A 21,444-nucleotide genomic window follows, 5' to 3' on the forward strand; every position below is an offset into this window, starting at 1 on the left:
AAATTTCTTACATTCTACATTTTTATCATTGTCATACAAATAATCTACCATTTCCAGATCCTCCAAAAATCGCCTACGTTTAGTAGACCTACTAATATTTTTATTGTTTGACATATTTGAATTACTGAAAGTATAGTGATAAAGACAATAAGTTAATAATACGTACAGTAGACAGTCGTCAGTATCAGCAGCAAAATTGGCAATAACACGTCAAGCTTAATTAAAAAAAAAACAGAAGATTCATAAAATTGTTTAGTGTTAGTGCCTATTGGTACCGCTATATTCATATATAATATTATGTGTAACTAATTTACATTGTTTCACTTACCAAAATATTTGAAGATTAATAGAATGTCGTATTAGGTGTAAACTCTGGTTGAATTATCTGACTTTTTTAACAGGAAAACTTAAAAGCATGCCACACACACGGTCTTCGTGAACTCAATTGATAAAAAAAATTGGTTTTACACACAGATAACGGTCATAAAAATATTAATTTTATCGGCGATTTTACTCGGTAACAATTATAATATAATAAGCACTGGGTATGTAGCTATTATTATATATTTATATTAATAGCTGGTACGAAATGATGACAGTTTTTCAATCCTTTTAGGCCGTAGCAATTTTGTAAATTATTGTAGGTACTATTGTAGTGACAGACAACAGACCATGTTCTTGAGCCATATTAAGGACATTTTTCGAAATAATAGTTATTAGTACTATTGAATCGTATCAGCAGATTATACAATGTATACTGTCAGTGAATCATAGACCTGTAAACTAACACCCTGCCATGGTTAATACAGACAACATAACATATGAGCATGGAACTTATAAGAGATAAAAAGCATGTTTTGGGTTATATAAATTATGTTTCGGCCCACAGTAACGGGCAAAACCTCTATGCGATGTCCATTAGTTTATTATAGGTCTATCGTCTATGCAGTGCATTATGACATATTGAATAAGTTGATTAAAATAACTTATTAGGCACTATTAGTTTTAAGTGCATTATATTAATAATGAATAGTGATAGATGAATAATTCTATATTCACTATACATAATTGCTACGTCTGCACATTCTATGAGGCGGACATACCTATATTTGTTAATATATAATATACATATATTGACAGTGGGCGTGTATGATAATTAAGTCGATTAATAAGTACCTTTCAATTATAACATGACAACGTGTATATAAATTTAAGTTCAAAATATATATCCACCAACTATTTCAGCAACTATATATGCTTTTTAATTGCAATTTATTAGTACCTAATATTTTATTATACCATATAATATTATATGGCATATGCCATATTGAGCATTCACATACATATCAATATAAAAAGATATACACAAAATTACAAATATCATAAAATACCATGTTCGCTCGGTTCTATATGTATAGTTTGAAGTTTGTAATTTAATTTTAATTTTTCGTATCACTAATATATAATATATACTTATAACTATAGTCTATAACATATATATTATGTTGTAAACTGTGATTGCACGCGTTTATTGGTTTTACTATAATATGAATATATATATTATTTTATTGTCGACTATAGCTGCTAAGCATATTATTAATATCTTATATTGTAATTGATATTATATTATTTTTTATTATTATGATAATGAAGATTAAAATAAAATTATAATATATATTTTATTCGATGAATAAAAAATAAAAATAGAATAATAATTATAAATATTTAATAAATTATGAGTACCTATTAACAAAAAATAAATATTAATATAGTTAAATTATTTAATGTTACATTATAAGATATATTTAATTTCCAATTACTATTGGAAATAATATATATTTTATTCAATGAATAGAAAATAAAGGTAGAATATTAATAATAAAGATTGAATAATAAATTATGAGTTTTAAGATTTATTCAATTTTTAATCATCTTTAAAAATTAAATATTGTTGAGCCAATATTTATTCATAACTATACAATGTTTTGGTTACAGCGTAAAAATTAAAATATTTTATCAATAATTCATTAACTTTTAAATTTAAATATCTAAATCCATATCAAATTTAATATTTATACAATTTTTTGATTGACAAAGGCTGTGTGGGTAGTTCATATTGTCATATTAATACGGTGTAGTTTTTGTAAATCATAAAAATCGGTATTTGGGCAAAAGCAGAGCCGTCATTTGAGGTGTTGCAGAGTATACATACCTAAAATTTATCTTGATTGTATTTTGGCCTGACTATAATTTTTCTGCGACAGACAAAAATATTTTTATAGCTGTTACAGTGAAATTTGTTGTCTCCGTCTTACAAGTGCGTAACATAGCAAATTTTAGACTCATAATTAATTTAAAAATATTTATTAAAGACAAGATAAATTATATAGGTAAAATTAAAATAAGGTTAGATTAAAGGCTGATTATTGATTATTTTTTTTAATCTAGAACTTATACAATCTATACTAAAAAAAAGTACAATAAGCCTAATGTATGTTTTTTAAATAAAATTAAATGCAATGGCTTGAGTTACTTGAGGGAACAAACCATCCAGAGAAGGTACTTCCACTGATTATTGATTATTAAATTTAAAGTTATTTTTTAAATGTATCGACCATCTCTGACCAGTGATTGATGTTGATTTTTGGAATTGATTGGGAATTACAGAGTTGCAAATCAGCCATTGCAGGTATCAAAAATACTTTTTTCTGCATCATTGAGACATTATTGCTGTTATCACAAAAGATTCTGGCAAGCGTCACTTTTCTGATTTCTGTCAGTTGATCTTAAATATTATAAAAAAATAGTTAAAATCAGGATCATTCATTAAAAATATTTCAGATATACTAACGTTCATTGAATATATTTGGTAAATCGTAAAAATATCTATCTGCCATTCTAGTTCTTATAAACTGTTCTCTAATGATACATCTCATCGTTGGGCCAACCATTGAGTCTTCTTCGTGTTTCTCAAACAATGCACCTACCAAAAGCTCTATATCTCTCCAATGGTTGTATTGCTTCAATAGTCTATCAGTTGACTAAATATTATAATATACAGGAATAAATTAAGTACTATATCATTATTTAATATTTAATATATTTTTAAACTTACGCCTTCAACCATGATCTTGGATAAATCTTGTATACTTCTGATAGCTTTTAGTCGACAATATTTTCTAAATTCTGTGTAGCTTGGTATACCATGATCGCGGGTTCGTTGTATATCCAAGCTGACGATGTCCATTCCAAACGCGTGGTTTGGATAAACACTGTATAAGTAATTTGTAAGCTGAAAAAAAATTCAAATCACTAATGTTAAATTATAAAAGTTAAACGTATAATATAGTCTGTTAAAGGGATTATCTAATGTAATGCCATTGCGTTATATTGATTGTATTTCAAAAACCTACCGTTTTAGTAAATAGCATATCAATTTTTTGTGTATTCTGTGTAGATAGCCCTCTGACAAGCTGATCCATGTAATTTAATAGTAAACCAGTTGGTCGGTTGTAATGTTCCTTTAGTGAAAGACTTGCGTTGATCATTCGGCCTTCCGTATATAAACTAAACAAAAACGTAGGTTCATATATTGTCATATATTGTTGAGTCTACAATGTAGAATGTCGTCAATATAATTTTATTTAATATAATATAGGTAGCATAGGTGCAAATATATTTTAGCAACTTTAAAATGTAGATAGGTTAGACAACGAAGCAATCTGTGCTGAATTGACAGTTGATTTTTTCTAAATTATAACACCGCCAATCGCGCTTACCAATAAACTTGTTTTTGATCTAAAACTGTGATTGAGTTTTATTTCACCAATTTTACCTTCTTACATTAAAAAAAAAAACAGTGGCCCATACGATTATTTAAACCAAATAGTACATGTTATAAGGAATCTTGAGTAATTCTAATTTATAAGGAACCGACAAGCACATACTATCATACTTCAACAACGCTAATTTAATTTGTTTTAGATAGAGTCAGTCTAAGTACCTTCCATATATAAACTAAACAAAAACGTAGGTTCATACAAATTAATAATTATAAGTAGGCTATATGTGAAGATTCTATTTAGAAACATTAATCAACAGAACATTGGACATATTCTTATATATAATTATTTGTCATTGATATAAAAATGTAATATAATATTAATTCAAATTTATGTTAAGACATTTTAAAATGTATAGTCATATTATAATACAATTTCCGATTTAGTATATTATAATAAAGATCTTGTTGCCATTAGACAATTACTTAGAATGTTTAAACTTAAAATTTACTCGTCGGAAAAAAATATTTAAAAAAAATATAGATATTTAAATCAGGTATCCAAAATGGAAAATTATAATAGTACTATAACTTGTAGGTATCAATATAATTAAAATGGAAATTATTTTTGGAATAACATTAACATTCATATACATTTTAACAACACCACCTACAGTCTACACATATAGTAAATTAAATAATTAAAATAAAAACATTATAATATTTAGATGCTTGTCTCTTATTTTATTGTTTAGTGCCTCGTACCTATTATGTGACATTGTTACGTGCGTTGCCCGTGAATCCCCGCGAAATCGATTCCGCGATTATATACGATTATATACGATTATGTACGTCGAATAATAAAATTATACCTAATATGTAAAAAATGAATAAAGCATTCATAATTAATAAATTAATTGATAAAAATGGTATTGCGATTACAAATAGAAAAAATATTTGTGATGGTTGGTAAAAAAAATAAAAAATAATATCAAACAAAAACGTTATGAAGAAAAATCATAGAAGGATAATAAAATTTAAATGTAATCACTACATTAAAACATTAACAATCACAATCCAAAGATTGTTTACATCTTTAACGAAGTTAGACACGTATATAATTTTAAAATAAAACGTTTAGTATAATATATTATGTATCAATCACTTGCACAATCAATCCTAAATATTATGGAATTATTACATGGGGCCAATCATAATATTATAACAGTTATTTATTTATTTACATCAATCAATTAAAAATAACCGTAAATAGCTTAGTTAAATATTTGTTGAACAAATCAAAATATACTAGTTGATAGCGATTATGTACTTAGTGAATTCACTATAAATGATATTAAATATTTTTACTGGATCATATTATAAATGTAGCCTTGTGTTGCGAAAATTATGTGACCCCTCCCCAACTCTCATTAACAATTTATAATTATGCCACTGACCTATACCACCTTATATTATAAGATACTCAAATAGTCAAAAACATTAAGTATCTTATTTTTTAAATATTAATTGACACATAATATAATTTGGCGTTTGTGTTTTACTGCATTATAACACTATGCGTAACAACTATAGTCCATAACAATACTATTTGATAACGAGTGTATGACCTATATTATAATAATATGAAACCAACCATTAACGAATCATTAAATATACTGTATGATAACAATAGTATACAACACGATAGTAACGTTTCAGTGTAAATAATTGGTCCAAATGTCCAATAACAACGATGCAATTATTATGGATACTATATAGTATATACTATACTTATTATGTACCTATAAGTAAGTACTAAAATACATATTTTCAATACTTTCAAAAAAAGAACTTGGATCAATTATTTTAAATACTTTCTTAAAGTATCTGTATTTAAATTAAAATAGGATTATCAAATACTTATTCTTTTTAGTTTATATACTTTCTATTTTGATTTTAACCGTGTAAAATAAAATAAAATATATTGAAAATTTATATAATAGGTAGAAGGTAGGTATATTTGTTATTGTAAAATATAATTATATATATAATTATCATCCTCGAAATCTAAAATCCAACAAAAAAAATAGATGAGTGATTTATAGTTACATATTGATACGGTGTACCTAGTTTATGTAAAACATAAAAATCGGTATTAGGGCCAAAGCAGATACGTCATTTGAGGTGTTGCAGAGTATGCATACCTAAAATGTATCTAGATTGTATTTTGGCCTGAATAATTTTTCAGCGCCAGACAAAAAAATTTTTTTTTTTAAATTGGTCTTAATGGGCCGTTACAGTGACATTTGTTGTTTCCGTCTTACAAGTGCGTAACATACCAAATTTTACGCTCAGTGGAACACGTTTATCTCCGTTAGTTTAGAAATAAGATCTTATGAAATTTAAAGTTATGATCTAGATAATGATATAGGTTTTTCATTATATTTTAATTTTAAAGCGAGTTATGAATATTTTAAGATGTTCAAACAGTTTACAATTTTAAAATACAAATAACTGTCGCGTAACATAAGTTGTTATAAGACAGAGACAACAAATGTCGCTGTAAAGACCCCTTAAGTATCGTCAAATATGGTTATGCGATATTATAATTATTAATTAATGTATTATTAAACTATTGTTATAAACTAGCAATTGGGATAACTGCTTAGTTTATAATTTGCAGCCTTGCAGGTAGCAAGACTGTTGGTAGAGGATTTCTTAGGTAGAGTTGATGAAATAATTAGACTGGTTGAAAGTTTAAGTTGTGTATTGAATTCTTCTGCATAAAATATTCTAAGTCTAATTCGACAAAGTTGTCAAGTTGTCTTTCGTGAAGGTGCTCGTCTGTACTGTGGTGTCACACGTCTAATCTACAGGCCGTTTCGGGTCTGGTTTTATAGGGCCTCCTGCTCTCCCACTTCCCCCTAGTCAATCGACATATCTGTGGATTTCACAGGACGTTGTTTAATTAATTATCAATTCATTCCTACGCCTGGTCATTCCAAGGATCGTGTCCTGTTATCGTGCTTGCAATATATGTTATACGCCATCCGTCACTAATCAGATACTATGCATTATATATATATATACATATGTCACATACAATATCTAAATATTATATTCATACATTTATGATTTAATTGAAGTTGTAGGATATATTGAAATGCGGTTTCAATATCGCATTGCCCTCTCATTATATTCCCATAGGTTTTCTAAAGGATATACGACTTTGATTTATTTGGCCGACTTTCTATGTGTTATTGTGTATCTAGTTTTTATATTGCCAAATGTAGCCGAAGGCGAAACGATCACAATAATATATCATGTGTATTATTGGGATCGTTACACGATTTAAATGAAGTATAAAAATGTTTGGCTTATAAAAAATATTTTATGTGAGATTAAAGATTTCAAAGTTTTGTTTTATAAATTTATATAAGTACACAACTTCTCTCAGTGAGGACCGTTATTTTGAAAAAAAAATTTTAATGTTTATAGGCACAAATTAGTAATATTACTGTCTATTATTTATATTTAAGTTTAAATTAATGAATACTACCTAAGTAGTTAGAATTATTAGATAATATACAATATTCATAATATACTAGATTATTACATGGAAAGTTTAAAGGTTCTAATAACATTTGTTCTTGTAATTTTACTACAGTAAAATATATATTGGCCAGAAGACATTTTTTTTATCCTTCCTATAGTTTTTAGCATATAACTTTAAAAAAATTGAAATTACACCCCTTGGGCAAAGGGTAAACGAAAAATTGGTACAGTCTATCGTGTTTCGCAGTGGCTGCTCGTGGTTTGGACGACAGGACGATCGCACCCCCAACTAAAATTAATTAAATGAAGAAAATTAATTGTATAATATTCTTAATTTTACATTTTTAAAAAATATTGCAATTTTTTAAATAGTAAAATAGTTATAAACTACCTACTTTACATTTGTCTATTACAATAATGGTCGTGTGCGAGCTGGGTTTTTACTCTCAGATACCAGGAGCATATACATGTACGCATGTACACACGAGTAGTGTTTGGCCGACCGGAAGCGTCGTCCGAACAATATTCGTATTACGCATGTTTAAGCGACGCGCACTGCGATCGTGTGCGTGCTACCCGTTTATTTTATTACGTTTATTATTGGTGCGATGTTATATACGAGTTTGGACGACCGGCAGCGTTTCATAATTTAAACAAATAAAGATGTAGTATTAGTATAATATTATATTATTGAAAACCATTAACCCGTTAAGTAATATTAATCGATTTATCCTTTATTACTCTTTTTTTCTCTTATATTATTACGTCGTTTTAATATCTAATTATTATGTATTGTCCGATATGTCAAAACTAATATTCTGGATTCCACCACAGTGGCGGATCCAGGGTTTAATAATGGGTGGAGGTGGGCATGGGGGGAAAAAGTTCAAAAAGTACAAAATTGGCTAAACACAGTGTAAGACATAGGGGAACTATGACGGTTGGCGGGAGGGGGGCAAATGCCCCTTCCCCCTAGATCCACCACTGGTCCACTAGGCCAATACTTCTTAAACCATAAATATTGTCAAAGAATTGTAATTGTTTTAAAGTTTTTTTGCGAGTTATTAATTTTTTTTAACGTTTTAGATTGAGTTTTATTTTATTTGGTCGCGTTGGGTAGGCGATTTCCCTTAGTTTTAGTCCCTGTGAATGCATTTGAATAATATATATAGGTATAATGACAACAGCGTATTCAAAACATAACTTTCTGCGCGGACGGGGGGATTTAAAATATTATTGAAAAAAAAAACTGATGTTAAATTTCTAATTGTACGTAATCTGAGCAAAATATTGAGAGGGGGGTCATCGATCCCAACATCACAAAAGTACTGCCTTTGGTAGTCAGTTGTACTATACTTGTACTAAACTGTATGGTTGGCAATTATTTTAACACTAATAAATTATAGTAACTATTCAATATTTGTACATCAACCATCTTATATGATTAAATTTGAGTTACTATTTTATATAGTTGAAATAACTATAAAATATGTTGGTGCAATTATAACTTTTTAACTAATACATTTTAGTACTCTCAACTAAACACATTGTTTGATACAATTAAATTAAATGTTACGCCAACTTAAAATTATCCAACTATTTTAGTATAACCAAATTTTTTTTTCCGTGTTATATCATAGGCTAACTGACCGTCTTCGATTTTTAAGCAGTTGGGAAGTTGGGCCTAAGCCCGGATTAAGGATCAATTGGGCCCCGGGACACCATTCACTTAGTGGGCCCCCTTTAAACTTTAACATCAAAATAAATGTATCATTACATATTAACGACTTTATTATATTATTGTATAATGTTTTACTACACAAAAAATATACAGGATGTATCTTATGTCATTGAACGCGGTTTTTTTTTTAACAATTTATTATGGATTGATGATATGGATTTTGTTAAAACAAAAAAGACGATATATTTTTCACATTGTGTTTCTCTATTTTAACAGGCAATTTTTTTATAACATTTTCAAAATTTTTAAACACGCAGTTGTACTAATAATAAAAATCGACTTTATTTTTCAAATGGTAACCACCATGTTTTTGATGGTTTCTGATAAAGCTTTTTCCTGAACATTTTGACAGTAAAATTATCAATTTCGGTTCATTACGTTATTAACTACTATGGTCCTCTAAATTTTAGTATAATATGAATTTATACTTTTAACTGAAATACTTAATTTACAAGGGCTAAATATTTATTTCTTATAATCTCTAATCGGTAATCTAAAATGCTCAAAAAAAAAAAAAAAAAACCAAACAAAATTGTTGGCAAACATAGTTCATTATAAATAGTATTTTTTCGTGATATAAACATATTATTTTATAATTATTAATAATAATTTATCTACCTATACTGTATTGGACGCGTTAAAAGAATATATTTTGAGGATAAATATGGGCCCCGGGACCATAATCTGGGTTTGCTGGGGCCCAACAATATTACGTGTGTATTTAGAATTGTGGGTGTCTAATTTATTTACTGCCGTGCGACCTTAATCATCTAGCTGGGGCAGATCCACTTATGGGTGTATTTCATTTGAATATGTAAAGCATCTCCGAGTCAAAAAATCATTGACTTTTTACAAGTAAAATAATTAAATTAATTTCTGATTTTATTAACAATTGTATTATACAAATGTGTTATTAAAGTAGGAACGAGAGTTTATATGTGTGTTTTGGGTGAAGTAACCCGGAGCACAATTTTGATACGTAACTACCAGTGTTGGGAATAGATTACTAAAAAATTATCTAGATAAGATAAGATGTGTAACAAAATATTATCTTGATAAAAATGACACAAATGTAATTTATCTAGATAAAGATAAATACAACAATACATTTATCTAGATAAACATAATATTTTTACGTTTATTTTTATTGTTTTTTTTATTTATTTTTAAAATGGACGGGGAAATAAACCTAAACCTAATTAATTTTAATATGCTCATTATGGCTAGTAGAGACTAGAGAACGATGGATAGTGCATGATGCCCACACACAGGTTCTCGTATTATCGTAATCAAGGCTGGGCAAGTTAATGATTTTTTATTTAACTCAGTTAAGTGAAGTTAATATGCATCAATAACAAAAACTTAAAAATTAAAAATTAATTTGACTATAGGTTAATTCAGTTAAGTTAAAAGTTAATACACACTTTTTGTTAAATTTTTATTAAGTTAAAAAAAATTTTATTTGTTTATACAACGCTTGTGTACTTAATTTTTTTCCAACCCAAAACTAAATTATAGGATATAGTGTTTATACTTCATACAGTATGTCTATATAAGTTAGATTCGAATGATATATATATTTTTAACTATAAACAATTTACGATACATATTTTTTGACATGAAAACGAAATAGTCTGAAATAGTGAAATATTATAAAATTAAAAACAAAATAATTAACTTAACTTACTCCTTAAAATGAAAAACTAACTCGTTAATTTCACGTTAATTAAGACAGAAATTTAGTAAGTTAACAGTTAAGTTAATGAAAAGTCAAAAGTAACTAGTTAAGTTAAAAAGTTAAAATTAAATTAACTTTTTAACTTAACTTTAACTTTTTAAATCGTAAATGACCAGCCTTGATCGTAATACCGTCGTCGGCAATAATAACAAGAAATATATTCTTCTAATTTTATAAATAATTTATATAATATTAGAATTTTAATAACATTGGTTTTATATTTTTGTAGGGGCACTATAATATTTATCTAGATAAGCCCATTTTTTATCTAAGCTAAACATTAGATAAATCGTAATATAATTACCTAGATACATTGAAAAAGATAATTTATATCAAATAATATGATCTAGATAATTCCCAACTCCTACTAAATTCCCTTTCCCATCGAACAAGAAACTGAAGTCGAAAATCAAATCATATTTACTGCCTCAAAAGGCGATGACAGACACACAGAAAAAAAAATAAAAACATAATTACTATATAGAATACTATTGCCATTAATAATGATTATAAATTTAATAATATAACTAACAACAGCAACAACAACTGATATTTTTTTTTCTATGAATGTCAATAAAATTTTATCTGTAGGGTCAAAAAGCTTGAAAATTTATAACAAGGTTCTTAATATATATATGACAGTTGAAAAGTACTAAAAAAATTGTCAAGATTTATTTTCATAATTATTTAAAGTTCAAATTTTGACAAAATACGTAAAAATCTACAAAATGTGCAATTTATTTTGAATAAGAAATACATAAACATTTTTCTCTTTAAATTTAATATTTGTAAATTTTATTCAAGATTCCTCATAAGTTTTTCTACCTTTATCGAAAAGAATGTCTACTAGAGAACCAAACTTGCTGATTTGACCGTCAACATTTCCAGAAAAAAAAAGCTTTACCATAATCCATTAAAAAATATACTAGTTGTCATTTGAAAAAATTTAATTGATTTTGCTATTGGTATACCTGCGTGTTTAACAATTTTGAAATTATTATAAAAAAATTGCCTGTTAAAAATAAATAAACACGTCTTTTTTCGTTTTAACGAAACCCTATGTCATCGATCCATAATCGTTAAAAAAACCCCGCGTACAATGACATAAGACGCACCCTGTATAAATATTTTGACACACTGAGCTTTTTACATATTGAAAGAGATATTTCAAATGTTATCGAGTCAGAAAACATTTTAAATACCTTTGCTTTGAAGAATAGGCATATAGATTTGTAATCTTCATAACTATTTTATTATATTTCATATTACATAATATAGACTATTGTGTTTATTTTATTTACTGTTATTAATTATTATATAAAAATAAAGTAACAATTCAAGTTTAAAAAGCAGGTAAGTGGATGTCGCTCTGCTGTACAGTAGATTGCAAGTGTGTCAATGTATAATAAAGTTAAATTTGTGTGGGGGCGATTATGCTTCCATAGGTACCTACCTCATATTTCTATTAAATTTTTTTAGGACTCCAGCCCCCCCTAAAGTAAAGGGTTGGTTACGCCTATGGTCACTACACCTACCCAGTCCTTATAATCAATTTTTCAATACAATCATACAAGTCAAATGATTAAAATTAATGTTGAGTGTTGAGATTCACAATCACAAGGAAAAACTATTAATAAATAAAAATTATTATTTATAAAAAAAGAAAAGTTATTACATATTATTATTAAATGTACAATATATTTTAGATTCTGAAAGGAATGTAATGACTTTACAATGATGTTTTTTTTTTTTAAATATTAATTTATTTTTGTGTCTGTCATCACCGCCTGGGGCAGTACCACTGCTTTGATTTTCTTAAACATCTCAGTATATTGTTAAGTATAACATAAAGTATATTGTTCGAAGGAAAAGTAAATCTAGTTGGTGCATTCCTGAGGTCAAAATTTTAAATTCTCTATAGTTTTCAAAATCGCAGGGAAATTTAAAACAAAAATGGTAGCATTTTCTAGAAACTATAACATTTTCAAAATATATTGATGTGTTTTGAACTGTATACATTCACAGTTTGCAATTTCATTAGTCTTTTTTTCTAGGAATGTCAATAGAATTTTATCCGTTGGGTCAAACATTTTGAAAATTTAATACATAGGTAGCTCTTAATATATACATAACAGTTGAAAAGTATTTAAAAAACTGTCCCAATTTTTTTTATTAGTATTTAAAGTTTGAATTTTACAAAATACATAAGAAACTACGAAATGTGCAATTTATTTTGCATAAGAAACATAAACATTTTTCTCCATAAATTTAAGATTTGTAAATTTTAACTAAAATTCCTAATACATTTTTCTACCTTTATCAAAAAAATGTCTACCTGAAAATTAAATTAAATTTTTATGAACGTTTGAAGTTCAAATTTTTAAAAGATTGGATATTTACTTGAGTTCTAAGATAGCGATTTTCTTATTTCGCTGTAATTAAAAAACTCTAGATAATTGAAATGTTCACTATATTATAATGTTTATTTTATAAATATTTTGACACATTTTGATCTTTTTACGGACAGTTTCAATTATAAGTATTTTTATCTGCTGTATTTAATCTATGGTTTCTGGTAATTTTCAGTGACCCCCTCCCTGTTCTTCCATTTGCACACTGATTTTAAATGTTTTTAAATTACTAGAATTGTTCATAGTTTATGTATATCAAATCCTCAACCCGAAAAAACCTACATATACACGATAATAATAATAATATATTTATACCAGGTTTGCACGAACCTGATGGTGTCGCTTAACATGGAATTGGCGAATGGTAATATTGCGGTCGCAAAGCTGTTGCTGACGCTCGGGTCGGTGGTCTCGTTGTACGCGTTACTGTAGCCTTTTGTCGGCAGCTCAAGCCCGTTCCGCCTGGTGTAGTTTTCCCCTAGCAGCGCTGGCAGCCACTCAGCGTAAGTTATGTGCTGAATGGATGCCGTAACGATTTTCCTGGCCTCCTGAAAAATACGTTCGTCGTCCCAGTGCGGGTTGACGTGGGACAGTAGTTTGGCCAACCGGTTGTGTTCCCTCATCCACAATGTGTGCATGACCGTCAGTTGGGGAAGCGCATTTGCCCGGATGTCACCAGCTCTATAACACGTGCCGCTGCCATACTGACAGGCGATTGATTCGGTGTCTTCCAGCGGCATATACTGCGGCTGTAGCTGGTCGCCATGGTTCTTGTTATCGCAGCCTATGCTTGTCAATAGTTGGCCGTCCAAGTTGGTCCTCAACGACCACGTCCGTTTCGCCGACGAACCGTATATCATCGACCCATCTAAATAATGAGTAGCTTGGTTCATCTGCGAAAAATAACCATGTTACGTTCAATTTGAAATTATCTATGATTATAGGGGAATTTGAAAAGTTAGTTCTCAACACTAAATAGGGGTATCAAAAATGTGCACCACTGCAAACAAACACCGTTTCTTATTTTGTAGATAGATTCCCTTTTAAAATTTTAATTATAATTATAATGACAGTATATAAATTTACCAAGTTGGTAAGTATTTACGTAATTTTGAGTATTATAACCAACATAAATATACGTATATATCTTATATGGCTCTTACTTGTTCCCTGACTCCAAAAGTACAATCGGAACGCACAGCTGGCACCGAACGCGCGTAGTGCATACAACGATGAGGGACACGAAAAAATGGATCTCCATCCGGTATCACAACTTGCAAGCACAACTCGTGGTATATGCTTCGAGGCATGAGCTGGAACCGTCTTTCTCCACAACAGCTCACGGATTTATTACTAGTCACTAAGGATTTAACATTAATTTGCATGCATTAATTACGATCAATCAATATAATATATGGTTATGTGTTAATCCTACGCATTATAGACATTGCCGTGTGAGATAGATCATGGCCTACAAAAATCGTCCAGTACGCCATTGCCATCGTTTTGAAGTCATCTGGTGAGTGCTCGTCTTTGACAAATTCAACGCTCAGCGTTCTAGGACTGGGTCTGTAAGACGAAAAAGAATCTTCCCTAACTCCTGTATGGATAGTAAATGAAAACACATCGTTAGATACGCACAAAGGTAAATTATAATGTTATAATTATTACTATCAAAACTGTTAATATAGTTATTAAACAGCAAACGTTTATAAGCCGTGGTTGCTTTTCCCGAGTAGTAACGTTTCAAGTTGTTACAAGAACCGTCAGGACTACGATACTTCAAGTTCATCCCGATGCATGCTGTTTTGTTGTAAAACATGGACAAACAAATATTACCCAAAGATGTCTTGTCTAGTTTCACTTTCGATAAGTCTATGGCACATTGTCCTCCACCACTATCAAGTTAATTTAAATGGTCGTTAAATTTATGCATATTAATAATATATTTTTTAATGAGATTTATATTGTATATACTCTTGACATTCTCTATGGCGTATAAAGGAGGAAGCTTCAGAAACAATTTCAGCATGCCTATATAATGAATACAGTTCTTCGGAAAGCTGAGAATCGATCAAAAGTCCATGCTCCGGGCTTCCAATATCCATATTTAACCCAAACCATAATTTATTCTCCTCACGTCTCTCAATTTTGCTGACAAATGTTTTAATATGATCATCTAATTCTTTGGTTTTGAGATGTTTGTACCAGTCAGTTCTTTTTATCATCAAACCATCATCTATACAGAACATTTAATCATTGATATCCTTTCGTATGAAAAATAATCAAAACTGAAGGTATAGTTATGGTTTATACCTTTAAAGTAGAACTCAGCTCGACCTCTGTAACATGATGGTAAGAATACCAAAATACAAATCCACAGATGTATAGATATCGAGGAGCTCATTCTGCTAATTATATGAACTGTAATAATTTAAAAAAAAAATATTTTATTATCAATTATAACTTTTACTTTATATAATTTACCTATTTAAAGAGCTGTTATATAGAATTCACTCAAAAATAATTTTTTCTGTAAAAGTATATATAATTATAATTTTTACGTAGCTTATCGCTTAAATGTTATGTGTCGTGTATTGATCAGCTAATACTAAGTCAATTCGTATATCCTAGGATGTACACAACGTGTTTAGTAATAGCCCGAATAAAATTAAGAACTTCAGCATTTACTGAGCACAAAAAGGTTTATCCAGTGATCGGGCATTTACGGTAATATAATATATATATTTATATATAAATTAATGTTTGTGTGCAAATTAGACCTCTGGGAAGGATATAGACTAGTTTAAAAAGGGTTAAATTTGGTTTTTTTTATTCATCGGATTTTAGTAGGTACGGTCAGGTTAGATTAGGGTTATGTAATAATTGATTATATTAATCCACCGTATTATATAAAATTTAGTATTATTTGATACTTTTGAGTTAAATGAGCACGGGGTCTACCACAGAAAGATTGCCTACCTGATAATATACTGCTTCGAAACACAATTTTTATTCCGGGCAAAAGAAAAGTCAAGATAAATTTTGAACACCATACACTGAATATTATATAACGAATTGAACAAAGTAATATAAATTAACGACTACCGGCTACACTATACATTACATATATTGTATGTTATTATAAAACGTATACTCTGTAATGATATAGTACCTATAATATAGTACCTACTATTATTATGATTAACTTATTAAAAACTAAACATTACATTATTGATAACGCAGCCACACATGATACTCACAAATTTATATGATCCTTATCTATAGATCCTTCACATTATAAGCAATTAAGCTAGACTTACAATAATTATGATAAATCGAATTTAGGATTTGAAAAAAATTGTATAGGTGATCGTATATTTTCTGGACACTTAATTATTCAATCGATTTAAATTTTAACACTTGATCAACGAGTTGAACATTTAAAAAAAATATATTTGAAAATAAACAATTTTATTAAGCAAGGAACGCTATAGTATCAAAAAAAAATAAATATGGATGGTAATATAATATCAATGCAGTTATTATTTTTAAATTTTAACGATGAATGTTGTTATAATTTATAAGGGAGAACCTTCTTATTTACCTTTAAATAAATGTTTGGTAGGTACTCACCATAACTTGAATTATATTGTTTAATGTACAGATTCTTATCTTTTGACTGTTATCGTGTCATTTACTTTGTTTTAATTGTGTCGTTAAACACTGAAAATACTCATCCGAATATTACAATTATTTAACCAATTACGTTTAACGATGAGTTTATTCTTTTAATAACTGGAAGTCTGCCTGTTGTCTTGGCGAGTGGAGTCGGTGTCACGTGGAATCGTCGTCGATGCACCGATGTTTGTGGTTAGTTTCAACTGTCGGCCATTGAGATATCGGGCGAACGACGATCGTATTGGGTCCACCCGCACCCCCTCCCAACCATGGAGTCATGAGTAGCGGTGACCAGTTTTTTCTCTATAATTTTAGTCGAGGGGAATGCGACACTGAGACGCCGAGTTTTGTATTATTATCGGAAATCAGGAATTCACAAACCGGTTTAACGGTAGTGCTGTGTGTGTATTATATAATTTATGGTGTTCGAGCAGGAGCATTTAATTATTATAAACCGAATAATAAAAACGTTAGCCTATCAATTATTTGGAGCCGATTTCCACGTTCAAATTTATGAGACTTAATATTAAATCTTATAAGAAACGGAAATATAACCCAATTATAATATATAATTTATAATAAAATATTAAAAAATTTTAAAATTTTGTAGGTTTAAATTAAGAGTTTAATGAAACATATTTTAAGCTTACTCAGCAATAAATATAACCATTTAAAAAAAACATGCAAATGCAACGACTTCACTGCCCTAGTCATTAACTAGAGAATACGAAGGTAAGGCGTATAGTTGGTTTACCGCGTATTGTCTAATACGGGTGATACCACATTGTCATAATTATAAACATAGGTCTAACACAGATTATTCAACAGAACATTGGACATATTCTTATATATAATTATTTGTCATTGATATAAAAATGTAATATAATATTAATTCAAATTTATGTTAAGACATTTTAAAATGTATAGTCATATTATAATACAATTTCCGATTTAGTACATCATAATAAGGATCTAATATGTACTACGTATTTGTGTCGTGTGTAATTTATTAAATATTAAATATAGACTCATAATTAAGTCGATTATAAGTACCTTTTAATTATAACGTGTATATATATTTACGTTCAAAATATATATCCACCAACTATTACAGCAACTATATAGGTATGCTTTTTAATTGCAATTATAGTACCTAATATAATATTATACCCTATAATATTATATTCCTTATTGAGCATTCACATACCTGTCAATATAAAAAAATATACACAAAATTATAAATGTCATAAAATATCATGTTCGCTTGGTTCTATATGACGTATAGTTTCAAGTTTGTAATTTAATTTAAATTTTTCGTATCACATGATATATAATATATACTTATAACTATAGTCTATAGCATATATATTATGTTGTAAAATGTGATTGCAAGCGTTCATTTGTTTTACTATAATATGAATATATATATTATTTTATTGTCCATCATAGCTGCTAAACATATTATTAATATCTTATATTGTAATTACTATTATATTATTTTTTATTATTATGATAATGAAGATTAAAATAAAATTATAATATACTTTTTAAAGATTAAATACATATTTTTTTAGGAAATGTATTTCATGTTACATTTTAAGTTGCATTCAATTTGCGATTTGCATTGAAAATAATATATATTTTATTCGATGAATAAAAATTAAAATAGAATAATAATTTTAAATATTGAATAAATCATGAGTATTTCCAAAAAATAAATATTAATAGATATAGTTAAATTATTTAATGTTACATTATAAGATACACTAGCTCTAAGTGAAACTCTGGGAAAGTTGGACTCGCTGAGAGTGGGTACCAATTTTGGAATATAAAAGTCGCAAAGGCTGTAAGACGAAAGTTTAGGATTTGTGATAAGGATTAGTGATATGGATTGGAGATAAGGCTTGGCGCTTTGGCGGGAATGTTTAAAAGTTTGAGCGTCTAGCAATCCGTCACGAACGTTGTAAATGTATAGGCTGGATACGATCTCCAGGATCATATCCCGTTTCTCCGCTGCTTTTGGTTGTTAAAATTGTTAAAAAGTGTAGAGTCGATAGATTTATTTGATTGTCTAGCTATCAGTCATAAAATCACATAGGTAGGCGATCCCACTGCGTCGGATCGCGGACTATATACGAAGCGTATATCACCAGGTATGCAATCCACCTGCGGTGGATTGCGGACCCCGTTAGTTGCGTAGATAGGTGAATAATAGAAAAAATAGTTGGACCCCTTGACCGTGTTAGTCGTAAGTGAGTACCGATTTTGGAGACACATTCGAATTATAAATGTCGCACTTATACATATAGAAGGTGATAAGAATTTCTAATATGACTTGGCTCTTCGGCGGTCTCGTTTCGAAGGTGGGAACGTTTGACAGTCAAGATTCAGTGTCTAGAAATCTCCCATGGCCCATGAAAACCGGCAATTCAATGATGATACTATCCCACAGCGTATGTCCGGTGCTTTTTTCATACGTGTAAGAAAATGTTAATTCGAAAATCTGCATGTTAGAGTGTCCAGCAAATCAGTCATTACCCATCTAAGACAAAACAAAAATAAGCAATCCACCTGCGGCGGATATAGTGGTATGTGCCGTCGCATGTCCGGTGCTCTTTCTTATGTAAAAAGTGTAAAGTCAAAACCCGAGTTGGATTGTCTAGCAAGTCAGTCATCTCAAATCAAAATCGATTAACATCCAATTAGCCACCTAGGTAGGCAATCCGAATTCGTCGGATCGCGGACAATATGCTACAGCATATCAAGTAGGCAATCCACCTGCGGTGGATTGCAGACCCGACGTTGGGCGTCTATAAGTGAAAACTCTATCACACAACTTACGAAATAATTTGCGAAAAATACAAACTATAACTATACAATATAAATACAAACAAATATAATATTTTGTACCTATTTATTATAATTCATAAAAAAAATAACATATAGATACATAATATTATATTAACCAAAACAATACATATAAACATGTACCTGTAATGTATATATAATTATATCAACAAAAAAAAAAAAATGCAAAAACCTGCATGTTTAAGTGTTAAGGAAGTCAGTCATCACCGTCTAAGACGAAACCAAAATGAGCAATCCGTTTACGGCGGATTGAATGGTAGGTATGTGCCGTCGCATGTCCGGTACTTTTTCTTATGTAAAAAGTGTAAAGTCGAAAACCGTGTTGGAGTGTCTAGAAAGTCAGTCATATCAAGTCAAAATCTATTAACTTTAAAGTTCGTCTGCTAGGTAGCGAACAATGTGCTGCAGAAAATAAGTCTAGTATGTATAGCTTCTATAAGTGAAGAGAAAAAATAGTATTTTCCAAAAACCCAATCACACAACATTCGAAATAATTTACGAAAAATTAAGAGCAATTTAAAGAAAATAATATGAGTTAAATTCCTAATAATTTAAATAACATATAGTTACATAATATATAATATACAGTCATATAATGTAAAATTAACATGTATATTATTATATTATTTATGAAATATAAAGTGAAAAAAAATGCAAAAAAGTCGATTTACGGGCGGCCGTGCCTATTAATACACGGTACAGTCGTTGCCGCCCGAAGAGAGCTACGACGGTTTCGAACCCGGACCTACCTATCATTCTACGTTTGGGGAACCTACGCCTAACATATCGAGCCACAGTTTGTGATGCAAACCACGGTCAAAACTTCAACAATTAAGCTGTGTGTCTACGGAGCGACGTAAACCAATATATTCGATATACATCGATGTAATCGTATATAATTCTATGTATCGTAATTCTACACACTGTTTAAACTTTAATTGTATTTTATTCACTTATCTGACCATTATTATGTATGCTTGAATAATACATTTATTTGTGTTTAATAATACATTTAAATATTTAATTGTGTTTACGTTAAGCAATATACCAGCTACGTTATTAAGGACCAAATAATACGTCTACAATCACGCATAATGCAATATTTATTGAATCAAAAACAAAACAAAAAAAACAATATATATTTATTGTGCACTTGTGCGCTGGAACGAAGACCGACTGACATTTCGTGAACGCGAATTTTTAAGTGTACTAACCAAAAGAAATAAACTTAACAAATAGAGCACAAACGGCAATTGAAAAGACGACACGAAAAGCGATAATAACGACCTACGCTGGCGTCGATTGCGATGGCTATGGACCGATATCGCGTACAAACCACGCGGCTTTTAAAAAAAACGAACTATATGTGAAAATGTCTAAAAGTCGAAAAACAGCGTAAAAAGCGTAACATTTTTCGAAAACGTTTAAAAACCGACCGCCGCCGCCGCTGCGAAGGTACGCGATTGGTCGCGCTATAGGGAATCGACGGGATCGGTCCGGCGGACTGGAGAAACGGAGCGGTGTTTAATTTATTCCACCATGAGATCCTCCATGAATTCCCTATAGATCAGCTGTTTTTCTTGCGATTTTATAGAATAAGATTTAATATCCAATTACTATTGGAAATAAAATATATTTTATTCAATGAATAGAAAATAAAGATAGAATA

General features: G+C 29.3%; 1 protein-coding gene across 2 annotated transcripts; it reads right to left on the bottom strand.

Annotated features, from left to right (window-relative positions):
* Positions 1-1,909: 1,909 nt before the first annotated feature.
* Positions 1,910-17,445, bottom strand: LOC132935380 (peroxidase-like). 2 transcript variants are annotated; one of them, XM_061001917.1, is made up of 11 exons: positions 16,863-17,445; positions 15,543-15,650; positions 15,204-15,465; positions 14,898-15,124; positions 14,662-14,826; positions 14,390-14,586; positions 13,557-14,119; positions 3,414-3,567; positions 3,116-3,292; positions 2,852-3,041; positions 1,910-2,785 (listed from the first exon to the last, which is right to left on the bottom strand). In XM_061001917.1, exons 2-11 carry the CDS (start codon positions 15,631-15,633, stop codon positions 2,595-2,597), a joined length of 2,217 nt encoding a protein of 738 aa, XP_060857900.1. In that variant the 5' UTR covers positions 15,634-15,650; positions 16,863-17,445; the 3' UTR covers positions 1,910-2,594. The 2 variants fall into 2 exon arrangements, with proteins under 2 accessions (XP_060857900.1, XP_060857899.1); XM_061001916.1 differs by having other exon boundaries at positions 15,543-17,445.
* Positions 17,446-21,444: the final 3,999 nt, after the last annotated feature.

This window comes from Metopolophium dirhodum, chromosome 1 (genome assembly GCF_019925205.1).
Source record: "Metopolophium dirhodum isolate CAU chromosome 1, ASM1992520v1, whole genome shotgun sequence".
NCBI classification, from domain to species: Eukaryota; Metazoa; Arthropoda; class Insecta; order Hemiptera; family Aphididae; genus Metopolophium; species Metopolophium dirhodum.

What these genes read in the sequence shown, in the direction of transcription:
- LOC132935380 (XM_061001917.1), bottom strand. Translation starts at nt 15,633, where the DNA reads ATGAGCTCCTCGATATCTATACATCTGTGGATTTGTATTTTGGTATTC. An exon ending in CACGGCAATGTCTATAATGC is followed by an intron (nt 14,587 to 14,661) that starts GTAGGATTAACA and finishes TTAAATCCTTAG; the next exon opens with TGACTAGTAATAAATCCGTG. An exon ending in CTTTTGGAGTCAGGGAACAA is followed by an intron (nt 14,120 to 14,389) that starts GTAAGAGCCATA and finishes TATTTTTCGCAG; the next exon opens with ATGAACCAAGCTACTCATTA.